The sequence below is a fragment of the Rhipicephalus microplus genome, chromosome 3 (assembly GCF_043290135.1).
Source record: "Rhipicephalus microplus isolate Deutch F79 chromosome 3, USDA_Rmic, whole genome shotgun sequence".
NCBI lineage: Eukaryota > Metazoa > Arthropoda > Arachnida > Ixodida > Ixodidae > Rhipicephalus > Rhipicephalus microplus.
In genome coordinates, this window is record NC_134702.1 from 20,980,779 (window position 1) to 21,006,822 (window position 26,044).

A 26,044-nucleotide genomic window follows, 5' to 3' on the forward strand; every position below is an offset into this window, starting at 1 on the left:
TGTGCTCTATGAACAGTGTTTTTGCAGAACTACATCCCACGTCCAATGGGTTTGTTGCCATGGTCACTTGTTTATTTTTGCTACTTGTACAGGTTGTAGTCGTAGTCGGTCTTCGCCAAGATAGTCTTGCAGCTGACCTTTTCGTTGCCTGCTCTGTAAAAAGTAAACGTGGCGGGAAAAAAAAAACAACCGTTATCGTGACGGGTGCAACAACGAGAGCGATTTATACGTTCACCGGCAAGCATGCAGCGCCCAATCGGGCAAAGCTGAAAACACAAGTAATACAGACCCGGCCATCTTGAAGACATTCGGCTGCACGTACTCCACATCCGTGTTGCGGCAGATGAGAGTTGCCAGCGTGACCTTCGCGATGTCCTTGACTTGTTCTGCTCAAGAAGTTCAAGGAGATCAGCGTGAATACCTCGGCGCGGGAGTGTGGCAACTGAATATAGTAATACTGCAGCGGCAGCATTTCTTTAACCTAACATTTAGAATTCAGAATAAACAAAAATGGGGACAAAATGACGGACATGCATCTATTGCGCGTTTCAGAAAAGTGCCCTGCAGGCTCTGTAAGCTACCCACGCGATGCAAACAATCTTCAAGTGCCATTTGATCTGTGTGAAAAAAAAAATTGGCCACGCATCTACGTGTTTTGCTGCAAATGTCTTCGAAAGACGACAGTCTCCTGCCGGCCTTTTTTCGTGCATAGGGTCGCATATTCAGCGCGGCCTAAGAAACATAAAGGTCTTTAGAATTACGTATCTACGTATGTTCTAGTGAAGGAACGTGTCTCCTAATACCTACGTGTTGATGTTGCGCCTCAGATACGAGTAACATTCGTATTTCGATCGACTATGTTCACAAATATCAACGCAGTCAGCCGTTCAAGATGGCTGGCTGTTAAGGAAGCACTTAAACATTGGCCCGGTGGCTTATTCACAATCAGTGTTTCACGGACAGACAGACCAAATTGACTGCGTTCAAGTATCCCAAGAAAGACTATCGTCCTTAATAATCAATCACTGTCTTCCAACCATCGAAGCAACCATATACAGGCCTTTAAAACTTAAAAAGCATTCGTGTTAGCTGTTCTGTCCAGTTTGTTTAGAAAAAGGTGGTTAACGATTGTGACTACTTGGTACTCTACTATAGGAGAGCGTGGAGCCGTCCCGTGATTTGAAATAACTATTTCAAGTGAAACTTATTACTTGTAACACATTTCCATGATGGCGTTGGCATTGAAATAAAACCCGGTGCCGGAGGCCCTCACAGGTGTACCGGTATAATGCGCATCTGTATGTGCCGTTTTTGAGTAAATGATGCCCTTTTCATGGTGACCTTATAGGCGATCAACATTTTCTCACACGGCAATTTCATCTTTTATCGAGGTCGCTTGTCCTTTCATGTTGCCACATTTCATTGGTGCTTGGACATTAACCTATGACCTCAAGGTCCGGTGCGGGAACGCCGGTAATTACGCAGATGGCATCGCGCCTACGCAATAAAAGAAAGCAAAAAAAATTGTAGGTCAGGCACGGAGTCTCCGAAGATGTACCTGCCGTGGCCGGGATTCGATCCCGTGACCTGCGAGAGAGCAGTTGAGATCTTCGACCATAAGCCACCGCAGCCTATAGGTCACGCCAAGCTTTGCTTGCCTCCATCTTTCTGAAAAAAGCTCCCGCATTGTATTATGATTTTGTGTGATCACTTAGCGAGCTTTAATTATTCATCGGATGCCATCTTACGTAGTAAAAATAAAAAGCAACCCACTGAGGTGGCAAAGTAGCGATTGTGTGCGTGCTGAGGTCGCAGGTACGATTCCTGGTCGCGGAGACGCTAATACCAATAACTCAATCAATCATTATGTCACGGTTGTCTCACTTTGTGCGGCAACTAACGAATGCCACATCCTTACCGCCCGATTTCACAGTCGAGCAACCTTGTAATCCTTATTTTTCATCGTCACTCGTGGACAGCTACAGTCACCAAAGGTGTCAAAAAAAGTCACATAGTGCATACATGCACGCACCTTTGCTGAAGGCTCCCGGGTGGTAGAGGTTCTCGAACCAGAAGCGGTCAGCGTACTTGATCCGGTAGTATTCCTCTCCCAAGATGCACAGCGTGGTGGGCCCGTAGAAGGATCCGTGCACTGGTGTCTCCAGCGCCAGGCCAGCGATCAAGTCCAGGTCCTCGAAGTAGTTCCTGCCGGAACCAACAGTTTCTTGTTTACGGCTAAGCTCGAAGAATCCACAGTACTGACATTATTAATGCAAAACTAGGAACACGTCATCGCTGATCATGTTTGTGTAGTGCGTACGCAAACACACTTTCTTTGAATTCCTACCTTCTTTCTCCTTTCTCCCACTTATCTCTTCCCTCCTCCCGAAAGATTACAGGAAGGCGTTGTGGCCCTCTCGGGGTGGCAGTTGTCAGCCAGCTCTCTGTGGCGTCGCATTACGTGGCGTCGCATTATGTGGCGTCGCATTGCGGCCATTCCCTGAACTAAGGCGGACCGACGGTTCTCGTTGACGAGCGCGCGTTTGCGCTGGTTCTGCCCGCAGATAAAAGGGACCAAGCAGGATTGACGAACGCAGCTGAGGCAAAGATCAAACGATCCAGCCCATCTCCGTTGCACAGAGGGCGCTCGCAATGACATCACACGACGTGTGAGGCCTGTCGTGGATTGTTCCACAAGCAAGTGGAAACGCCGTGCCCGTCTTGCATGGAGGAGCATGAAGGTACGCCAAGTAAAGCGGGGAAGAGTTGCTCGAGCAGCGCAATTGTGAACTTTGATTAAGATGGCGTGGCTGCCATCGCTGGTGCATGAGCTATAACGGCAGGTATTAGCAAACGGCTCGTATACCCTCCTACACGATGTGCTCTGAACGCGACGAGACCACACAAAAACCGCTTCTCTTCCAGCTGGAGCGGCCTATTCTCTTACACCAGCGTTCTGCAGAGTTGTGCGAAAAGATAGGATCCGAAAAACTTCGCTGCCACCCTTACTTCGTATAACATCACATATTGTTGCTATCCCACTGAGAGGTTTGCCCTTGCGGCGAAGCTGATTTTTTCGCCTTCACTATTTCAGTTTTTCAGGTATAATGGTTTGAGGAAGCTTACTGCAATGCGTACTACTTTGTAGTTCATATGACGCACTTCAACACTCGTGACAATTCTAAAATACGCGTGGCAGTTCTGTCCCGTCAATCAACAAACTGATTCAGTTCATTCCAGTAAACAATCGCCTACCCGTAGACGGCCTTCAGCCTGTTCACGGCGTCGTAGGACTTGCTCTCCTTTTTGAAGTCGTCGAAAGAGTAGATGGGCTTCAGGCCACAGAGCACTCGATAGTGCAAGTACGAAGGCAGCCCATGGTCTCGGCCACGGTTCACGTCCAGCGACAGAAGGTCCTTGCCGTATTGGTTCGGTGGGTTCGCGAACAGGAACCTAGTGATCTGTGAACGTGAAATTGAATTAGTGAAACTGTTTTAACAGCGAAACTGTTTAAGCCTAAGGTCAAGCCATTCGGTGGGCGAAAAAAAATCACCAATTTATAACGACACCATGCGTCCCCTAGAAAAGCATTGGAGTAAAGAAAAGAGAGGGAAAGATGTGGAGAGAAGAAAATGAATGAACAAACGGAATTAAAGTTTTAACCTGGTGTTCACCGGGGGCAGTTACTTCATATCTAACACTGGTTCGAGCAGCAAAACTTAAAACCAGGGACAAAAGTAGACAATGAAGTCAGACAAGGCACAGCGACGTCCTTCTCTGCCTTCTTTTCGTTCCTCGTTTTAAGTTCCGCTGCTCAACGAAACATTAGAGGGAAATGAAGTTTCTTGCCGAGGCGGGATTTGAACCCGCGTGCTCATGATCTGTATGCGAGTGTCGTAACCACTCGGCTATCTGCACATACTTTTTTTAAAATGCATGAAATCATCACCAGTAATTATGAACTACGCACAACATACTTCATCAGAAGTCAGGCAAACACCGACAAACGTCAAGAAGGGGAATCCACTCCGGAACAGCGTCAAAAGTATGGACAACACTGCGCACTTGAGCAGCTGCTATCCCCACAGGCTAGCAGAACAAGCGTTTATGGGAACCACGTGATTCTTTGCTATCAACGAAATGAAGAAAGAAAGAAAAAAGAAAGAAAAAAAGAACGAAAGAAAGAAAGAGAGAAGGAAAGAAAGACCATAACTTGGCTTCCCAGTATTATCTGCATCAGTCTATACGCTCGAGTGGCTACATCTAAGTTCAACTGGCTACCTCAAGGCATGGGCGTCGGCAAGGGGGCGCAAAAGGGGCACTTGGCCCCCTCAAGCCTTACAAGCCTTACCAGCACCAAACCTCACCCAAGCTACAGGAGTGCTCCCCCAGCCGTTATGCAACATTGATTTGCACCCTCCAAGAAAAAAAAAAAAACCTGCCGACGACTACCACGCATCCAGTCTAGGCTTGGCTGGTATGCTAAGGAAAGCCGCCCCACTCCACTGTTGCTTCAGACTCCACCCCACCTGTGAGAAGCTGCCCCGATTTCTTTTTTCAGCTAGGTCGCCCTAGTTGCATAACGGCGAGCTTTCGCCGTGCAGTGTACAAGCATGGAACCAAAACGGCGCCTTAGAGCACACCATTCGTACCTCCTTGCTGTAGACTGTGTCCTGGTGCTGCATGTTGTGGTAGGCGGCACCCATGATGAGCGCACGCACGGGGTCCGTCTTGGGCTTGCAGAAGTCGTCGAGCGTGTTCAGGTCATACGAGACGCGTGACGTGTGGAAGCACTTCTGGCCCTCGCGGTGGAACTTGGTGCCCACCGCGGCGTGGGACACCCGGTTGGCGGCCGTCGCGTACGGGTTCAGCAGCGACGGGTTGAGCGTCGCGTTGTAGTAGTAGTGCGGCGTCGGGATGGACAGCCGGTAGTCCTCCATGATGCCAGGACCCAGAATGTGCGGCAGGTACTCCTTGTACGTGATCACCTGCGCACACAGCTCTGCGGTGAGATTCGATGCGTGAATCCCAGGATCGGTTTTCAGGCATGATTGCATCCCCCGATTGTATCCCTCAAGTTCTGGCTGTCCACTACGGTTGTGATAGGTCTAAGTGGCTTGACCTGCTGGTCCTAGCATAGTTCCCTGCAACTTGTGCATAATCGGAAGAAATTTGTAGGGCAAGCATTTGGGCGCGTTGACAAAGATCCCTAACGAATCTTCAGCGTACGAAACGGGACAGCGAAAACAGTAAGACGACTAAGTGGTCGTCTTTTTCACTATCCCTTATTACTGTGCTGAAGTTTCATTATGGACACGAACAAAGTACTTTTTCATACCCCAAGTTAATCCCATTGTACTTGTGTTTGCATCTCCCTCGTTCTTAGAGGAGCACAGTCCCGCAGAGCTGCTACCTCGCTGATTATATTGTTTCTTTTGCAACAGTGAACACAAGCACCTAGGTGTACAACCAGATGCGCAAAAATGAGTGTACATATGTCAACATCGCTGGACTTCAGTTTAGACATGTTCCAGTCGTGACGTTCCCAAATGGACAACCAGAACGACGGACAAAAATAGAGTGGACGGGGGAGTCGACTACAAAGAGATGAAGTGGCTCTCAAAAGAGAGCAGAGTTAGACCACAGAGCGACCTTTTTTAACTGAGCTCGAACGCCTGTTAGCTATGCCATTATCCACTGTGACGAACAAGCTAAAGTTCTCAGGTGTGCTTTAGTCTACATATTACAGATAACACAACGCTGAAACTCTGACACTTCCTCCAGACCAAAATTCTCAACTCCCCATACTTTTTCCTTCATGTGGGTACTAAGCTGCAACTGGTACTACACTGAAACTCGAAACTGCATGAAGTAAAATATATTTCACTCTCTCACTCTCCGTCATAGTGCAGTCTGCACTGCTGCGCATAAAACTATCTTTAATTCGGCTTCACACACGTCAGTTGATTGATTGATAAATACTATCAACTTGTGTGCCCAACGTTTCTGCATTAGGCAGCGGTATTACAAGATGACATCGCACGAAACAACCAATGTAATGCCGAATACGATGTAACCAGATATCTATAACTTCCAAATCCACAGCCGCGATTGTCTCCCTTTGAGCAAACAGAAAAAGGAAAAGAGGAAGCCTGTTGTAGTTTAGCCTTACGCACGAGAGTTTCATGTCCCTATGCACCACACTATATTGACATTGAAATAGAAATTGAAATTTTATTCCACAACAAAGACATATTACGAGGAGGGTAGGTAAAAGCTGCGAGAACAGTTTGAGTATCCCTGACCCCCTAGTACACAAGGTATCACAGAATACGTGCGGCTAAGGACAACCAATATAAATAGTGTTTCGCAATGTGCATTAAAAAGAAACAATGAAAGATTACAATACAGGAATAAAAATCGCAGTCACCAGGCCCCATTATTATATAAACACTAATTGCAACTGTTTTAGTGATATGCTAGAGCTGCCAATGTTATGTTCCCTACTTTGGCTGTTAAGAAGTGCAGGCACTTGAAACTATTATTAGCATCATTATAGTTTTTCGTGGGGTTCAAATATTTCTTATTTAGCAATTTCTTTCTACAGATAAGCAACCTTATTTGTAAACACGCTTACTGAAGGTTCCAATGCAACGCGTTAGAGAAGTAATGACGCTACAAATGGCAGAACATTGGGTGAAAAGTGATCCGTTAGAGCGCGTCAGTGTGGGGCTTTTTGACGACACGCCCTCTCCCTATGTAGAGACAGGGCGTGTGACTAGGCGAAGTTGCGCGCCCTCTCTCTTCGTTGGAGAAAGCGTGGCGCGCCACTTGGTAGGGCGAGCATCGAAGCACTCTGACGTCAGAAAGCCACAAGCTGACGTGCTGCCGAGTGGTACGAGTGGTCTGGCCTTTAGCGCTACTCTCAACCGTGCACGGCAAGTAAAAGCTCAGCGCCCACCTGCAGACAGGCGCCGACCATCTTCCTGGCCACATTGTAGACCTTCTCGTCTGGCCAGCCTTTCTTCTTGAGCTCGTCGGCGATGTGGTTGTGCTCACGCACCAGAAGCGTCTGCAGCGAAGCAATCACGGGCGTCAGCGACGCACGCGAGTCCCCTGCACACAGTGTCCACGCACGTCATCAAACGTCATCACTCTGTGTGCACTCGGGACTGCTGTACATGAGCCTGAAAGTCCGATATTTGTTCCACGCTGCTAAGAGCCACTATCCGCTTTCCGTACAAGTTGATGTAGAAGCTTCTGCCCGCAGGGAGCCAATAGAAAGCACGACGACAGACAGGGAGAGGGAGAGAGAAGGTGAGTGAAAGGCAGGGTGGTCGGCCATACGACCGTTCAGCGTGCCATAGGGTTGCACGTGGGGACAGGGGATAGGAGGGAAGCACGAGTCTGTCTTTTTTGTTTAATTTTCTAAGCAGAGCTACAAATCCGCGCCGTGCCTATAATAAGTCAGGCATGTCCCTTTGAGTGGCAGTGTGATAAACATGCAACATGGAGGACTTTGACGAAAATTGTGACCCAGGACCACTGAAGTTGTACAGCAAAACAGTTTGGTTTCAGCTCTGCCCAGGGAAAGTCATGGCCCTAAGACTAGTCCGTTGTGAGGAGCACTTCATCCCTTCATTTTCATATGCCCACACACTGCAACTCTTCATTTATTTCGCACTCGGCCAATCAAGCTTTCTACGGTGAAACATCAACTCCACTAATAGAGAGCCCTGAGCACGACCTGCAACCCTACACTGAGGGTAAGTGTGCCATAAAATAATAAAAAGGGGGGGGGGGGATAGAGTAACACACGCACATGCACAGAATCACTTAATCAGTCACCGACTGTGGGAGCAGTGTTTATCGAGAACTACAGTACTCCACAAATGGCTTTCCTCTCTGTGGAAGGCCAAAGTCCAACAACTTTCGCCTCAAAAGATGTTCAGCTGGAGTACGATTGGTTCCATACACTCAACAAGGGGAACTTCCTTCGATACCTCACAAACAGTGAAAGCTAACAACTGGCGTCAGCGTCAACATGACTGATGTAGTGGCTTCGCCATGGCTGCAGGGGGTAGCACACCGGACCCACCCACCCCCTCACCCGAAAATTTGTTCACCATTGCATACAGAGTAAAAAATAACCATTACAAGGGATTGCTCCCCCCTCCTACCCCCGAAGAAAATTTCTACCTACACCCCTGGATTGATGCAACAAATCATCATCACGAGATGAAGTCGTCATATGATGTCATTATAGCATCACGTCGCCAATTTTTGACGGCATCATGACGTCATTATTGTCACATACCATAAGGGTATTTACGTCACATACCGCGACGTCAAACGACAGCGTCATCACGTGACACAGTCGCTTGGTCGAAGGTGAGCCGACCATAGCGGTGCAAAAATAGATTAGGTGTATAGAAAGCTTGCAATGCTTCTGATACTCGAGGCTGTGAAAAGGCACTTTGGGTGCTAAAAGATTGTGCAGGTGGGCGACGGGCGATGAATGCATCGACTGAGGAAAAAAAGGAAAAATACAGCTTTAGTCTTCAAGTCATCTTAGGGCGAATACGCGAGGGACCTGTGAGTTTTGCTGCAATATTGAAAGCAGCAAGTCTGACCTTGGTACTGCTGTAAGTACTCTAGAAACAGCGGAGGATAAGAAAAAGAGACGGATAGCATATCCGTCTCTTTTGTGTCTACACGAATGCTTGAGCGAAAGCAAGCAACAACAGCGAGAACTTTGCGGGCACGACAAACATTGTGCAAAGAAAGAACATGTCTGATAATGACTAAGCAAGTAATCAGCGCAATGTCTGAAACTAGTGGTCAATTCAGCTCGAAGAAACCTTTAACAAAAAAGAACGCAGTTCCTTGTAACATACAAAATGTGCAGTGGGTCGCGCTAAGAAACTCTTGATCACAAGAGAGATCAGCTTACCAGCCATGAAACACTGCTTGTCGCAGCCAGGCATGTAGCTATTGCAGTCCCCTTCACTTTTGCGCGGCAGCAGGCCCTTGGGAATGTACAAGCTGGACTTGTCGACTTTCATCTTGGCTGAAACGGACGAAAACAATTAGTGGTAATAAGATTATATGGAGCGTCGACACAACGCCGTATACCTCAGTATAGCGAAGCCTGATTGACAACAATAATTGGTTCGCTAGGTTCAGCAAATTCAATCCAACCAAGTGACTCGCACTTTAAGTTGCTTTATTGACGATGAGCGCCACCTACCTCCTTTGCCGTCGTCGCTGCGAAGCTTTTTCGACTCCTCCTCACTGCTGCCGTAAACGACGCTACCGTCCAGGAATGACGTCACCTCGTTTATTTGTTCCCTGTAATCACCTGCATGGTAAGACATTTCTCTTGTCATAGGCAGGTCTGGTCATTCTGTGCTCTCATTCTTTATCTGTGAAGCTGAAGCAAGAACACGATACATCCACTCGGAAGCTTAACATATCGTTTCAGTAACACGGTATTTGAAGACAGTGTTAATAACAACAAAATGATTATGAGGCGTACCGTAGCGGAAAGCTCCGGAAAATTTCGTTCATCTGGGTTCTTTTAACATGCACTGAAATCGCACAATAGGGGCTCGTAGCACTGAACATCAATCGAAATGTGACTGTGCGGCTGGGATCAAACCCACGACCTTTAGGTCAGCAGCCGAGCATCGTAACCACAGTTCTACCATATAGGACAAGTGTAAATGATGATGGCGTGCATCTTCCTTAAAGCAGACGAAGTAACCGATGGAAGGACATAGACAGTTCTTATATCGGCTGGCTACCCCTTAATCTTCGATAAATGCATATAAATGGCTGTAAAAGAGAGCCGTTGTCCTCCCCCCCCCCCCCAGAGCTCGCAAGAACAGAAATCAATTGATTGTTGCTTTAAAAATTACCTTCTTTATCCTTTGTACTTGTTTTTGGGGTGTGTTAAAGTTTAGCCATGGTCTTAAAAGGACTCTAAAGACAACTATTAAGTCATCGTTTATTGTTGTAATAGCGGTCCAGAAACCTCGTGGTGTTACTTTTGTGCCAATGAAGGGCCTATTTTGAAATAAAATCACGTTTTAGTGGTCCGCACCGGATTAGCGCACTTCAAATTACCCGCCTCAAGAACCGGACAGACCGCACCGACTCACGTCACTGTTGCCGTGCACAACGTTGCCCGGTTTTAGTGCGCTAGTAGCAGCAGACCGAAAGCAGTGGGAGCGACAGCAGCAACAATGGCCATTGACTTCAAGATTGCAGACGTTTTTTGGTTCAACTGCGCCTCGCTAGATGGCCCCACCTGTACCGTGTTACCACGCGAAAATTAATTTTTTTAACCACTCGCGCTATTCCCCAGAGTAACGTCTGGCGGTTTTTTTTTTTCGTGAAACAAACAGAAACGAACAAGCAGCATTTTATTGTTTCTCTTGATGCACAGAAAGTTCTTTATTTAGTTCAGTTAGATCGATTATTAGTGATGAATTGTAGGCGGTCCGTCTGATGTCATCGGGAACATTTTGAAAATGTCCTACTGCGGCGCATGTGTTATCGTGCATTTGCCTTAATTTCTTGGTAATTAGGGCACTGTTGTTGATAATATCGTCGTTTTAGATGTTGTCATACATTGAGATTTTTCACTGACGCAAACTGTTGACTTTAGTGTCCCTTTAAAAAAGCAGCCTACAAGATAGTCATCGGGAGATTTGGTTTCTTTGTTGTCGTTGCTGTTTCTGCTACAACAGCATACAGATGTAATTAAAGCAGAATGCGTTTGTTGTTACGTAAATTTAAGCAAATATATACTACCATAGTCATAACCTCATAGCAGATCCACCTCCAGAGCTGCGGCATGCATGTTCGTCATCTCTGCAGTAAAGTCGTCGGTGTGGTTGTTGCTCAAGATATTAACTCTGTTATTGAGAACCTCAAGTATATATCATGGTGCTTGGGAATGCAATATATTTTGGTACCGCTATATGACTTAACAAAACGCTTTCAGTTTTGATACGCTGGGGATGGTTTTGTAGCGACTTGTAAGCACAATCTGACGTCACTGATATACAGCAACTCGCGACGTACTGGGAGCAAGTTTGTCATATCTGCTGTCAGTCGCCCGTAAACAACGACGAGCGAATTGTCGTCTCGCCACTCAAACAGCAATTTTCGCTGCTTACACTGCGCGCAGGACGTAGAGTTCCCAAATCCAGTGGACCACGGAGGAAAGATTGAGGAGGCATATGTTTTTCCTTCCTCCATGCAATGAACTGTTTAAACTCGTCGTAATAATGACCATTGGAGAGAGGCTAGCTTGCACATGCCTGGCGATGAAAATTTTAAGCTAAAAGTAAGATATTTTACACATTATGACTAGCTCCGGTGTGTGGAGTACGTTAACATTGAGGAGACTAGAAATGACCCTTTCGCGATGTCTCAAAATCGCATCAGAACTCATTCAAGCTTCTCTGGCACATGCACATATAAAAGCACGAATCCGATCGCGTGCATCCTGCGTGACTGCTAGACTTGCGAAAAAAAAATCTGCCATTGCCACATTATATCTGCTATTATTCATTTAAAGAGCAATGAAATAGGTAGAGGTCGGACACACCTGGGCTGTTCCTGGGGCACGCAGTGCGGCTCGAGTTGTACGGGCTGGACCGGACCATGTCCATGCAGTGGCCCGGGGGATAGAACTCGTCCTTGTGGTCCATAGTGATGTGGCAGCACTCCGGATGAGGCTTGACGCCCTTACCGCAGCACTTGGGCGCTGGGACGACGAAAAGTAAAAGTTTATGGCGTTCTGAAAAGTGGGGTCACGACGTTGTGCTAAATATATATGGTGTTCTGATTCGCAATGTCCACCGAGCGGAGGGAGAGGCCGGAGTATCGTCGCGATATCTTGTGTAAGCCTGTGACAAGAAATTCATACCACGTCCCGACGTCAGGACACACTAGGAACAGCAACTAGATTTTAAAACAACGTAAATGATTTCGCAGGGCGAACCCATGCTTACGAGTGCATTTTTTAGGCTTTTGAAGGCTTGGTCTTCAACGAAAAAAAATCTTGGAGCCTAAATCTTTTGTGTCAGGATGTCTTGAACAAACACATGAAACCTGTCAAAACAGCTACTCGGCCAGCGCAAATCTCAGGCGAGGTCCACGAGCCCTAGCGATACTGCGCACCATTTACTTCTCCGTGAACAAGAGAGAGGAGGTAAAAAGAAAGAAAACAGAAAACTTGATAGGAAGACAGTGACTCACGAGCCTTGGTGACCTTGCCGTCCACCACCTGGGCCGTGGTGAACGTTGCTGATGAAGTAAGGTCGTGAGCCAGGAGCTGGCCGAAGTGCACGATCAGGTCCGAGTGATAGCTGTACTCCGTGTCACTCGACTGCCAGGAGGAGCCAGACAGCGCCATGGAAACCAGCCTGGGGTTCGGCAGCTTGCGGCCGTACGGGCCCTGTCGGCTGGTCCACATCCCTGCGTTGCCACCAGATCAAAGACAACTTATTCCAGCAATAAAGATGACAAAATACGAATTCTAGAGACACATCTTACAAGAAGTTGTGGGGGTGAAAGCAGGACGCGCAGACATCGTAGATTTCAATTTGGTTATGGGAGAGTGCGATGCGATAGGTGGCCACTTCTAAACTTCTCAGCGAAGCTCGCAGAAGTCTTTTCCAAAGTGCGATACGCACCACTGGCACATGTGCAAAAGTGGAAAATATCATGAATACTGATGCAGCGTTATCTCGACTTTTACTTGACTTCTCTTTTACTGCGGAACGCTGTATGTAAGGAAAGATAGTGAACACGGACCGCGCACTTTGTCCGTGTAATGTCGAGAATGACTGCTCGACCGTATGCTGCGTGCAGTTTCGAAGCTGGGAAACAGACAATTTCATTGATTGATTGATTGATTGATTGAATAATATGTGGGTTTTAACATCCCCAAACCACCATATGATTATGAGAGACGCTGTAGCGGAGGGCTCCGGAAATTTTGATCACCTGGGGTTCTTCAACATGCACCCACAATTTCTCTGAGCACGGGTGTTCTTCAAGCCTAAAGCAAACTCTAAATGAATAGTGTAGGCGTTACCACAGAGATGTATGGAGGTTGAACCCTGGGCCATACAAAGGCAGACCCTTGTACATTTATTGGAGTCGGACCTTCCCTTTCCAAAGTAACATCATGGCTACGCCTCTGCACACGATTGATTGGTTGATCGATTGATTGATTGAGTGAGTGAACATAATTGAAGAATTATTGATTACTATGAATCAATACTATAAATTACTATGGATTATTGAGTACTATGAACCAGCTAGCCCAAACCAAAGTACTTCTCGCTGCCTTAAGGAAATGTTTTCCAACAGTTCACCAACGTAGACGCTTTTGAGACGAGAAGTGTAGAAATATTTCGCAGTAAAGACATGATATCCGCCATTATCTCACTGAGGTCGACAGCTTGCTCTTTACAATCATAGATAGGTGTAAATGAGAGCTCGCATGCAGTCATCACGCATGAAAAACGTACCGTTCCCGTAGTCTGGTTTCAGCAGGCGTCCGTACGACTCTCCCGCCCGACCCCAGCAAGGGTAGCGTAGGTTGTTGCAGGAACCGTCGTGTGTACGGTAACGGGCATTCGGGTTGCAACGGACCGGCAGCAAACGCTTTTGTTCCTTGTCCAGCTTGCGTGGCCGGCCCGGTACCGGACGCACTGGGACAGCCATGGGCTTGCCAGCGTAAGCGGGCGGAGGAGGAGGAGGCGGAGGGGGCGGTGGTGGCAATTTCATGTGCTGGTGAGGCGGCTTCGGCATTGCGACCTACGATGCAAGGAGCGTCACACACTGACTACGAAACTGAGGCACCTTGAAGCAACGTATAAGGGAGGAGATTGTTTTTTTTTTTTTATGAGCGGCTCGTTTACGTTTTAGGCACAATTAACCGAATGAAACGCTCAAACAGTAATGTCAGGGAACGCATAGATGACATTCAGTGTTGTCTCTGTGTGTAGTGCACTAATAGTGACAATTTGAAACAAATCGAAGACGAAAAATTACCGGTGGAATGCCCCAGACGGAAAGGGTTACGTTTTGACCAATTCGATTCATTTCGACTCACGATATTTTTACTACACCAAGATTAAGGACAACAGTTAATTATCCCTCTGCTTTTTCTTTGTCAAAGTCTCTATAGGATTCATTCGGTTAGAACAATGTAGATGAGACAACAGAATGACATGAACGACACAGGAAGGGGTTCAGAGAATCATTCATAAGAGCATCCTACACCCACCATCAAGGGCGGAGGAGCGGGGGCGAAATTAGCCTCATGTATTACTCATCCTGACCTGTTCCGCCATTGTTTAATGTGCAGAGCTAAGGAGATACAATTTTTTCTGTGATAATGGCAGCTGAGGACACGTGACGTTGCATTCCGAGAACTCTTAACTTACCGTCTTTACTCTCAGAAAGCTGGTGACCAAAAGCAGGCCGTTCTAAGTAGCATCATCGTGCCATTGCTTCATTTTCGTTTTTATGTGCATTGCACATTTTTTAGGGGAGGGGGGAGGGCTGTTAAAGCTTGTTACCATTACTCCCCCCCCCCTTTCTATTGGAGAAGCCTGCGCACGCATATGCAGTTAGCTGGCTAATAGACCAACCTCGAACTTTCCTTTTCGTGGATATGCATCAGTACCAAGGGGTGATCGTACCCAAAGAAAAACGAACAAGTTAAGCAAGCAAGCTGCCGGGTCATTGCTGACGCGTCGTTTCTAGGGGTAAAATATCAACACGCCAGCTATTTAGTTTCCATGTAGCACTCTACCCTAACTTTTATTAACGGATTTTTATCTAAAGACTGCTAATCTTCTTTGAAAACACGGCACGTACTACCATTCATTTGTGTGCGGCTAAGATTCATGTACGATGACACCTCTTGATATTCTGTATAAGACTCGCTTAAATAGCTGTCCCTTTCCTTATCTCCGGTCCTCTTCCTCAAGCTTAAAGTACAAGGACGATGACCGTTAGTGTTCGCTTTTGTTTTGAATGCAACGTATTGTGTCCATAGGCGTGTCCAAGGGGGCGGAAGTACTTAGGGATAAGCGCTGCCGCTTATAGATAAATACAGCAAGCAGTACATTTGTGAGAATAAACTGCATTCGATGATTCTTCAGACATGGTTAAGAGTGTCGGGCAATCGATGAAAGAAGGCGATCGCGTGAGCTAAGCTCAATACGGCACGTCGGGGTGCACTTACGTTAATTGGTGCAATGAACACTTAGGCAGTAGTACATTGGCGTTGTGGGTACCGTACACGGAAGGCATGCGCGGTGACACGGGTAAGCCGCTGTGCGACACATGGGCCAGATGTAGTAGAGACTGAGGTGCGAGCTGGCGAAGAAAATAGAGTACTTTTAGAAGAGCGCGTCGAACACGATTAGCTATGGGCGACCAGCTCGCTCGAGTGATTGCTTAAAAAGCTATATTCATACGTCGAGGAGAATTGATTCAGCCAGCGGACCAACAGAACGTGGGGCAATGCCAGGGGGGGGGGAGGCAGAATGATTACATGATTGGGAAAAGTGGTCCCCCCCCCCGTGCGCACACATAAGGCTTCTTCTAAACCTCTTCGTCGCTACTGCTGCAGCATATACTACATTGTGTAAAAATGTTCTTCACAATGCTTTGACGGTCTAGTTGGTGTCCTGGATAGCGCTTTATTGTGCTTTGACTATACACTTTGTGTTGTATTCTTTCTTGAGATGTCGTTTCACGTTTAAAAAAAGCACTATGCAAGATTTTCCGTCGTGATTGAGGTAAGTGAGCAGACTTACAGGTGGCGGAGGCTGGTGCGGGTGGTGCTGTACCGGTAGAACAGGACGCGGGACATGCTTAGGGGTCACGGCACGTACCACAGGTGGCACCGGTGGCGGAGGCCGAGGTGGTGGAGGGTGCTGGTACGGCTTCTGCTGGTGGTGCGGAGGCGCATTGCGGACAGCGGCGTACGACCTGTCCGATCTGTCCTCGGCCACGGCCATGTCTCCCTGAGCGGTGTCCTGCACGCTGGACGCAACAGCATGGCGAGTGTCACAAGGTGCTCGAGACTGGCAGAACCACATGTCTTAACTATACTTTTACCATCTTATCGGTGCGTATTTGAATATCCTTTAGTGCCACCAAATCTCTCACGAAGAACGTAACCTTCAAAACACCTTTTTATTTTGTAAGTGCCATGGCCAAAGCAACCTTGTACAAGACAAGAGCTTCACTGCGTCATACAAGACGAACGCTTGCGGATGTTGACCTTCCGCATATATCTCCACAGATGTGCTCACACAAACTGCTTTTCGTTTACTTCTTTTAGGTTTCCTTTTCCTTGTGTCTCTTCAGTCCCTATGTCAAGGGTTACCAAACGAGCACTGGTAGAATGATTTGGAAGCCGAACAGGCGGCCGCTCGCCGGCGAAGCGCTCGTCAGTCTGCACGGGCGCGGTCTCATTAGCAAGGATGCCTCGTGCCTTAGTGCCCCTGGAATGATGTGGTATCCTGTTAGGACCATCCAATGGGACCATCTTAACGTTGTGACAGAATGGTTGGGTAGATAAGGCATGTGACCCGCTGTGTGTGCACATGCACACGCATTGGAGCCAATCACGCGTGCGCGTTCGAGCACTCGAGTTTGTTTCCGCTGGGCACCATTGATCTTCGCGATACCACTATTATGTACGGAAAATGTACGCGACTGGCACTGGCTAAGCCAGGCATTTTTATCGAGCCTTTTGACAGAAAGCGACGCCGTCTTAGGTACACAAGGCAGCAAACTTGACCGTTATATGGGAATGCCGCGAACGCGCAAACATTGACACGATTAATTTGTTTTTCTGTCGACGCGCTCTACTGGCGAGCCTGTTCGGAGTTCCGAATAATACTTATACTGATAATGGTTGGCGTTCAGCATCCCTCAACCACGATATGATTATGAGAAGTCCGCCACAGCGTATCAGTGACCAATTTAGGTGTTCCGCTGCTGACCTGAAGGTCACAGGTTCGATCCCGGTGGTCGCGTTTTGGTGGAGGCAATATGGCCCGTGTTACCGTGCGATGTCAGTGCACGTCAAAGAACACCAGATGGCCGAAATTGCCGGAACCCTCCATTAATGGAGGGTTCCGGCAATTTTCATTACTCCAATTACTCCAATTTCCATTACTTCATTAATGAAGTAAAGTGTGGTATTGGGCTATAGTTGGTAATGCATTATTAAACTTCTCAGCCCAAAAGCTTCCGACAACTAACACAAGAGACGAGGACGAGCGCAGTTGTGCTAGTTGTGTATTGTGTTAGTTGTCAGAAGTTCTTGCGCTGAGATGTTTAATGACCCTCTATTACGGCGTCTCTCATAATCATATCGTTGTTTTGGGCCGTCAAACCACACATAGTCTCATCAATTACGAAGATCTCGCCAGTTGAAAACGACCCGATAGTGAAAATTCACCCTTTATTCTGTCCATCAGCGGGCTCCTCGTTCTGCGGGTTTTCCTCGACGGCCGTCAACAGGCCAGTGCCGTCGGTCGGTGGTGGAGGGCCAGCATCATCGGCCAGAAACTGCAAGCCCGCGGTGACCGCACGTTCGGCAGGAGCGTCGAGCTGCTTGGTGGAGTAAGGCTCGGTTGCGGGTCCGTCTGCGGGAGCGCCTGCTTCGTCTGCTGCTATGATTAGCACAATGATATTTACAGTGCTTTATATGTTGTCATCATTAGTCTTGTTCGAGGTTTTTTTTTTACTGTAAGTTGCAAACTTTCCCAAAAATCACCCTGTTTCGATGCAGATAGCTCTCGCATGCTGTTACGGACGCATCTTTTCATAGTGATTGTACCATATAGGGAGGCCACAATGACGTCAAAATAGCATATTATCGCATGTACAGTGTCAATTTTTATGAAAGGGAACACGGGAGCGCGTGGCCTGCACGCTCCAGTGGCTGCAGGCAGCGCGTTCAAGCGGAAGCGAGAGCAACCACCCTCTCTAGTCGCGTCATCTTGCGGTGAGCAAGACAACCGTTTGTTCCTGATCTGAAACCAGTGGCAAGATTGCGACCCCTCCCTTCTTCAAGGTGATTACGCGAGAGCCCGTAATCGTCTTGAAGGGGGAAAGGTTGCAATATTGCCGTTCTATATCAGCAACGAATGGTTATTTTGCTCGCCGTTAGATGACGCGAAGAGAAGCTGTGGTTTCTCTCGCTCCCACTTGAACGCGCTGCCAGCAGCCGCCGGAGCACGCATGCCATGCATCGCCGTGTTCACTTTCATAAAAATTGACACTGTAAATCTTTTTGTTTGTTTTTTGTGTTTGTTTGTTTGCTTTACGGTGCTGTTTCGTCACGAGATTATACCGGCTTTGGAATCTATTGATCGGCGCAAAAAGCACCAGTCGTGTGGTTGCACCACTTCTTCGTGCTCACAATCACGAAATGTATACTTTATCACGAGAAAGCATACATTTTCGGTCATGGGGAGCCCTCGAACAGCCGAATTCTAATGGCCTCGCTGGTCACACATTAGAAGCTCTTTAAACAGTGCCTTCAACCAAGTTGAAATGAATACGTACGACAGAATTCGCCGGTAGCTCATGCACTTATCCTAGCGCATCACAAGTTATGCGATGCAGTTATGTTTACATGCAGCACATTAATTCTCGCGAGAAGCGTTTCTTTTCTCCCTCGCCCAGATATACTCGTCGTTGGGTTGCCACCAACGGTATGCCCCCGTTAGCTTCCTCGTGATTGACAGCCTACGAGTCGGCTTAACCTTCGAAATCCGCCCTATACGTTCCTGGCTCATTAACGCGTTGAATCTTCCTGGCACATTACGCACCGTTCACAAGAGTGCAAAGCGCCAGAAAGACGATGCGATACGATGCGCCAGTCGTTGCATTCATGTAACCGACGCTTTTGCCCTGTAACTCGAAAATGATAGGTACGCTCACCTGCATTGCCATTGGTGGCGCTGCGTGCGAAGAGAAGGGAGACAAACAACAAGACGCGTGTTGCCACCGACAGTCTGGAAATAAGAAAAGGGTTGACGCTTTTAAAACCGTCACTGAAACAAAACGGAACTATATACGTATACTACTCTATATGAATGTGCCTATTGCGCAAGATCAAGCATCTCTGGGACACAGAACTACCGCTTTTTAAAAATTTTTTAACTGCCACTTTATATTCCCGCTGCAGAAATGTAGTTAGCGATTCGCAGATTTTGCAAACATTGGAAAATACGGCGTTTGCTGCAGTGCAGCATCTGTAATGAATTATAATAAAAGCTATGCATGATTTACTCGCTACGGCACAGATCCTACGTGCATGGTCACGCTGCAATCACCCAGTATAGGTCCATACTTTGATCAAGCGCTGATTCTCGGCAAAAGCAGCTAGTAACCTGCTAGAGAGTTGTGTTGGAAGCATTCTTTATCAAAATGAAAAAGGTCTGATTGTGTCAATGGCACTTCTATAACATTGCATTCGACAGATATGAGCATACTCAATAATATGTTGTCTTGACTTGTAGCTGCACGTCATGTGTTGGCTATTGACGCATGCACTAAAATGTCTTTATTTTTTTTGTACGCTTCTCAGATATTCATCAAACATTTGGTAGTTCGGTGTTTAGCTTTCTTGCCTTCTGCACCCCCCACCCCTCTTTTTTTTTATTACCGCGAAAGCTGTTATGAGATCACAACAAGCGTCACGTGCCCCGTAGTTGTCCGCCGCCGCCGGTGTCCGTAACCACAATAACGCAAAATGAGAAAGAAAGTAAATAAAAAACACCATGGGCACAATGGGATTTCAACCTGGGTCCCCCAGCTGCGTGCCAGCCCAGTGTTCTACTACTGAGCTACGCTGGTGCATGGAACTCCGTTGCAAACTGACCCTAGAAAGGCTTCATATTGGGAAAAGGAATCGCATTAATGTGTGTAATAAAACGCTTTAGAACAGGTAAAGAATAGCCAAGCGTCACAGTATGCAAATTGCGTAACGATGGGGTCGTGGTATGGTGCAATCCCATTACAATATCACTAGGCACAATTTTTTCATCGTCGTCAGTCACAGCAAAAAAAAAAAAAATGCTCGAAATTCTTTGCAAGTGTGTAGCGGGTACCACGCTTCTCCGAAGGATTTCATACAAAATTATGATTTATGGCATAGTGGGCACCCTGCAAGTGTGCGTATAGCAGTTACCCAAATAGTGTTCAAAGAAGGCTATGAAAGGCCACTCTTCCAGATTTCGCTGTGACTGTGTTTTGTTTTGTTTTTCCACGATATAGGGCACGTACCCACACTTGGGATTTGCCAAGAATTCGACGTTTAGACTTTTAAATGTTCTTTTAAGAATGGTCGGTGATTCTGTGACTGTGCTGCGCGTTACGCGCAGGCCTGGAGGGTTTCTTTTTCTTCTTTTTTTACTAAAGTCTTAATGTCGGGAAATCAGTCGCCCTAATACGGCTTTAAAGCGTTTTAAAACAGTGAAAGAACAAGCAGTCGTTGCACAGCGCGAATAGCGAAACGAGCGGGTCGTCTAATGCTCCAACCAATCACAAAAGCTTGTTCTTGAGTTTTTCTTTAATCCTCCTAGGCACCGACTCGCCCAAAAAGAAGTCCGTTTAGGGGGGTGAGTACGAGGGAGAGGGGTGCATGGGGTAAAGGTAACCCCGTCTTTAAAGTAGCAGTGACACCAAATTTCGAACTCGAGATGTGCCGTTCGTTCGATTGCTTGGTGCGTAAGAGCGTTTTTTCTTTTTTTTTTTCGCGAAGTATGAATCGCGTCCGTTACGTTTAAATTATTCTATTTCGACTGCAAAGAGCGTCCAAAGCATATCGGTGCGTTCCCCACCATGATACTTCAACAGCATTATGACGTGTTCAGCAAATTCCTAGGCAACGCCTCGGGAACCGAGTGACGATGAACGAGCAACGTTGACGTCGGCAATTTTGGTGTCGTCATCGTGGTGCATACATGTGGTACCGTTTGGCGACGACGCCTGGCTGCCTAGCAACGGACTTGCTCGCTGGATTTCGTGCCGACCGGTTGTGCCCTCGCGATCTCCGACGACAGTGCAGTTCTGGCCGACGGGGCTCGCCCTATACGCCATCTCCTGACGCCGACAAGAGCTCTCGTCGAGTGGTGCCCCGTCCTCGGACTCCTGCGACCGTGTCCATCTTTCCTATCTCCTCTTTACTTCCGTCGCTCGCTGTCCCTGTGCCTCGCTCTCTCCTTCCTCTTTCTGTATATACCTCTTAATCTTATCTATTTAATCCCTCCTCACCCCCATCCCTTGTGAGCTACTACTGTTGAGGTGTCGCACTCTGATGCAGACAGTTACGGGGCTCACTTTTCTCTTCTTTTTTCTTTTTAGAATCACATAAGAAAGCCAAGCAACGGCTTTACTTGCTTTCTTTCGCTTGATTCGTGCATCGCGTTCGTGTGAATCCGGCATTTTCGTTGTGCCGCTTTGGTGGATTTGTGCTGTAGTCGTGATGGCGAATGTGATAATTTGAAGCCACGGTCGTCGCGAACAAGTAAAGCGCATGCAGCGTTCATATATGTCTTACCAGCCAACGTAGGAGAGGCGTGCGTACCCAGCTGCCTCGTCGCTACCCGGTCGGCGTCGATTTTACCTATATGGATTTTAGAATTGCTGCTCAGAAGAGGATCGAACCGAAAACGATTCGCCATGCCGCGAATTAACGCGCGTCCATATTCATCGGTGTTTTCATCGTCTTGCGTACGCTCATGACGGCGGCGACGACACTGAAGCAGTGAAGACATACGCGCCGAGCAGACGAAATGTCAACCGAAGATCGCGTCACCATTTCGTGTGGCCACGTGATCAGATGAGGAGGCACCGATTGGAAGTGCTAAAAATTGGCGGGCTTTGCAGCCGTCTTGAATTGGGTTCGATACTTGTCATACTAATCGATCTAACATATATTCATTTGTCTCCCTGTTGCATTATTGGTACCGAACCGTTAGTAGGGGATTGAAAGCTACGCGTTGAGGCAAAAAAAAAAAAAAAACGCGACTTGCGTAACGTTGCTGTTGCTGCTCGTTCGTTCCTGTGAAGGAAGGCGCCAACTCTGCCCCGCGTTTTGTTGCATTCAAACCTTTCACACCATTTTTTTTTGTTTTAATGCGCAAGTTTATGACTGAAGATAATTTTAACAATATGGGCAACCAATGACGCCTGCATGTTGCATGCAAAGAACTGATTACTTTAACAGTTGACCCGGAAAGCAGGGGACCAGCTGCAGTCCTTTGTGAGAAGCACTTGATCACCTCCTTTCATTTTTGCATTATTACTGTGGAGCTCGTTTTGATTGGGACTCGATTAACAGGGGTAGGGGAGGGTTGAAGATGACGTTGCGTTTAAGTCAGTGCGATGATTTATAGCAATGGTTTCTTTTTTGTCTCTCCTTTTATCCTTGCACTATTTGTTTGCTTTTTTCCAGCTATGGAGGTAACACACAGAGCCTTTATCTTTGCCATAGACGTTTCTGTCCTAAGGCCCTAAACATACCGAGATTATGAAATGCAAACGTAGTCACAGTATACTTTTGCAGAGTGTGGGAAGAGGGAAAATGCGCGTATTTACCGACAGAAAATTTCACGAATGTGACTCCCCCTTCCAAAGCAGCCCTCTCTGCTCGCTGGGCCTACGTGTAACTCCAACAAAACAGTTTAACGGTGCACTTGTGTCGTGACTCTTCCAAACTCCTTGTGTTGCGCGTCAGTTCTCATTCATATATGCTTACAAAATGCTACATATATGCTTATGATAATCCATATATGCGAACACGATCACTAACATTTACAACACTTTAAGAAGAGAAATTAAGAGAAGCAGAAATGAGGGCAATACAGATTAACCGGAAGAGAAGGTTCTATAGTTTGCTACCTACACCAGGAACAGGGGGAGAAGAGTAGACAGAAAGCAGGCGTGGAAACTAAATTTTTTTCTCACAATAACCGAGATATATAATACCACCAGCCCCGAGGAAAACGAATTGTAGGCTTACGCAAGACACAAGAGTACGTTCCCTCATAAAACGACGTCAACAACAGTCAATTATAGCACACTGCATGAGCTTAGCTTGCGTTAGCGTGGCACATATGGAAATGAAAAGGACAAGACGACAGAGATGTCTAGACAGGTTGGCGCTAAACTTCGACTGTTTATTTCATGCCCTTCACATACATCTTATACTTGACTAAAAACACAACTAATCTTACCCGTGGTGTCATTTCAAGAAACGTCATTTCTTTATCCGTCAGTGCAATTGATGGTGAACTAACACACAAGTTTCCCATTTCGGCTACAGCTACAGCTTCTTTGATTTCACGGGTCAGTTGATTGCGAGACTGGCCGATAACGGTGCAGCTGTACAGATCAGGGGAGCACCCACAACAAAGATGGATGTCAAGGGCATGAAATAAACAGAAGCAGGACTGATAGTTGGGCTAGTTGGTGATACATTACGGGCAGTACCAGCGCACAAACTCACGGGACGAAGAGAAGAGACACAAGTGTCTCTTCTCTTCGTCCCGTGAGTTTGTGCGCTGGTACTGCCCATAATGAAATAAACAGTTGGAAGTTTAGCGCCAACTTTTCTAAGCCATCTCTGTCATATTTCCCTTTTCATTTCCATATGTGCCACGCTAACATAAGTTAAGTTCATGAATAACCAACTCGCCCGAGCCACAACCCTTTTGAGCGCACTTCAATTCACACTTTATACAAACATGGTGCTATGACGACCTTCCACGCGTATACAAGGTAAAAAAAAACTCCATAGTGTTACGAAGCAATACCGTACTACGAAGTAAACGGCGTACTGGCGACATCCGCATTAATACTAATCACCTGGAAACTTTGCACGTGCAACCAAGTTTTAAGAACATAAGCGTTTTTGAATTTGCCACCTATCGAAATGTAGCCGCTGACTAATTAAGATATTTACTTGTAATACATTCATGTGTTGCAAGCTAGACGTAGCCCAACATATGGTACGAGCATATGGACCATTACTGTACTACCATATATGGACCACGTCCTCCACCAGCTCCAAGAAGCTGATGAGGCAAGGCGGCGGAAGAGGTGCACAGTAATTCCGCCCACACCCTCGCGGAAAACCTCGTAATCCGTGTTCTATGACTTCTCTGAGTGCTCCACTAGCCATACGCGCAGGGCACTGCTTCCACACACAAGGTCGTAAGTTCGTTTCCCGGTCGCGACAGTCACACTAGGTTCAAGCGGAATGCAAGTAAACGGTCGTGTGCTTCGGTTTAGGTGCCCGATGAAGAAAATACAGCAGAGCTGGGCCAAGCTCGAGCCGTGAGCCTCCCACTTCGGTGCCCCTCACAAGCTCCATGTTGATTAGAGGCCACAGGATTGTATTTGTAGTCGATGATCCACAGAAAAAAACGCGATTTCGACGGTTAGATCCGTCATCAACTTTCAAGTCACTTACCCCATTATGGCGGACAGGCGCGGTGGCTGGCTGGTTCTTGCCACGCGCTAGCTAACGCCGATCACGACGTCGACGTCGCTGAAGCGCTGGCTACGGAAAGCGATCCGAAAAATAGCGTCGACGAGGAAAGCTTGCACCGGACGCAAACAGAACGGCCGCGGGTGAAACCCTAGCCCGGACTGATTACCACGTTGCTGCAGGGGCGGCCACGCGCCGTACGCAGTCGCTGACATCGGCACACGCGACAGACTTACTTACTCCGTAGGACGGAGAGCCACTGATACGCGGAACACTTACCGTTCCGTTGGACGGGATGCACGCGGTGTCTCTGACCCCTCCCCCGGGGAGCCAGCGCTGGCTCTGTGGCGACGTCGAAATGTCACTTTCTTTCTGGAACTTGCCGCAACTCTCGTTTTCGTTCACGTGTTGCCAGGCTGAGAAGGCGACGTTCTTTTGAACGTGTGTCGTTGCTGAAGATGCATTCACTGCCACATGGACGTGAGCACGGAAGGCAGGGAAGGGTAGGTCGCGAAATCACCTCACATCTGCTCCGCCCTTCTTTAAAGAGCAGGTTTCTGGGCATGCAGCTTTTTGAGGATATTGACGCCTGAATGTCCTAGGTGTTGCATTCCTAGAACCGCGCACTTCTTTATCTTCACTCTCGGAAGGCCAAGGACCGGAGGCTGACCATTGTGAAAAAGCACTTGATAGCTTCATCTTCATTTTGCCATCATTGCGAAGCATGTTGGCTCTTGGACTCGATCTAAACGGGGAGCGATGAACACTGAGATGAAGCTTGGCCCTTTCCTGATGGGGAACCTGGCGCCAGCCTATGGTTGCTACAGATGGATGCGTTTGTATATCCGTTTCAAGATGTCATTGTTAATGACATTTTCGAATTGTAGCCGAAGGGCCGCACGCTTGTGCAGCTTCGGATACTGCAGTTGTTCCACGAACCAACGTCGATGATGTTATGAAAAGGTGTAGAGCTTGGTCTGGTTCAATTTTGCACGGCTTTTATTACTTGCTATGTTTTCTCAGAGACGAAGTACAAATATTTAGGGAAGAATTGTACTGAAAATGAGAATGAAAAGGTGCACAGCTTGGTCTGCTTCAATTTCGCACGGCTTTTATTACTTGCTTTGTTTTCTCAGAGACGAAGTACAAATATCTCGGGAAGAATTGTGGTGAAAATGAGAATGCTTGCGCCTGTCAATAGGATTATATCGGCCAATAGGATCATATATGTTTCGGATAAGAGCCAATAGCCGTGTGCATAGGAAGGACGGAGAGGAGGACAGACCATCCTATTCGTCTAAATGGGGTGCCAAGCATGCCCCGTATCTTTGATCAGTACAGAGCCTGTTCCGTTATATATAAGATGCAGGACTTTAGCCACACCGATTTTTAAGCAACAATGGTGGCCGAGTACTCCTGATGTTGCAATATTATTAGAGCTATTTACCTTTCACTGTTGGAAGGCCGTTGGGAGAAGCACGT

The 26,044-nt window shown here is 47.2% G+C and overlaps 1 protein-coding gene across 2 annotated transcripts; it reads right to left on the reverse strand.

The window, feature by feature from the left end:
- Positions 1–50: 50 nt before the first annotated feature.
- LOC119180904 (salivary peroxidase/catechol oxidase) lies at positions 51–24,712 on the reverse strand. 2 transcript variants are annotated; one of them, XM_037432045.2, is made up of 15 exons: positions 24,545–24,712; positions 19,006–19,079; positions 17,516–17,729; positions 15,858–16,086; positions 13,554–13,842; positions 12,274–12,492; positions 11,621–11,779; positions 9,251–9,361; positions 8,954–9,070; positions 6,962–7,116; positions 4,653–4,988; positions 3,256–3,461; positions 2,033–2,205; positions 290–386; positions 51–153 (listed from the first exon to the last, which is right to left on the reverse strand). In XM_037432045.2, exons 1-15 carry the CDS (start codon positions 24,547–24,549, stop codon positions 81–83), a joined length of 2,457 nt encoding a protein of 818 aa, XP_037287942.2. In that variant the 5' UTR covers positions 24,550–24,712; the 3' UTR covers positions 51–80. The 2 variants fall into 2 exon arrangements, with proteins under 2 accessions (XP_037287942.2, XP_037287949.2); XM_037432052.2 differs by having other exon boundaries at positions 17,516–17,726; positions 24,545–24,685.
- Between the last annotated feature and the right edge of the window lie 1,332 nt (positions 24,713–26,044).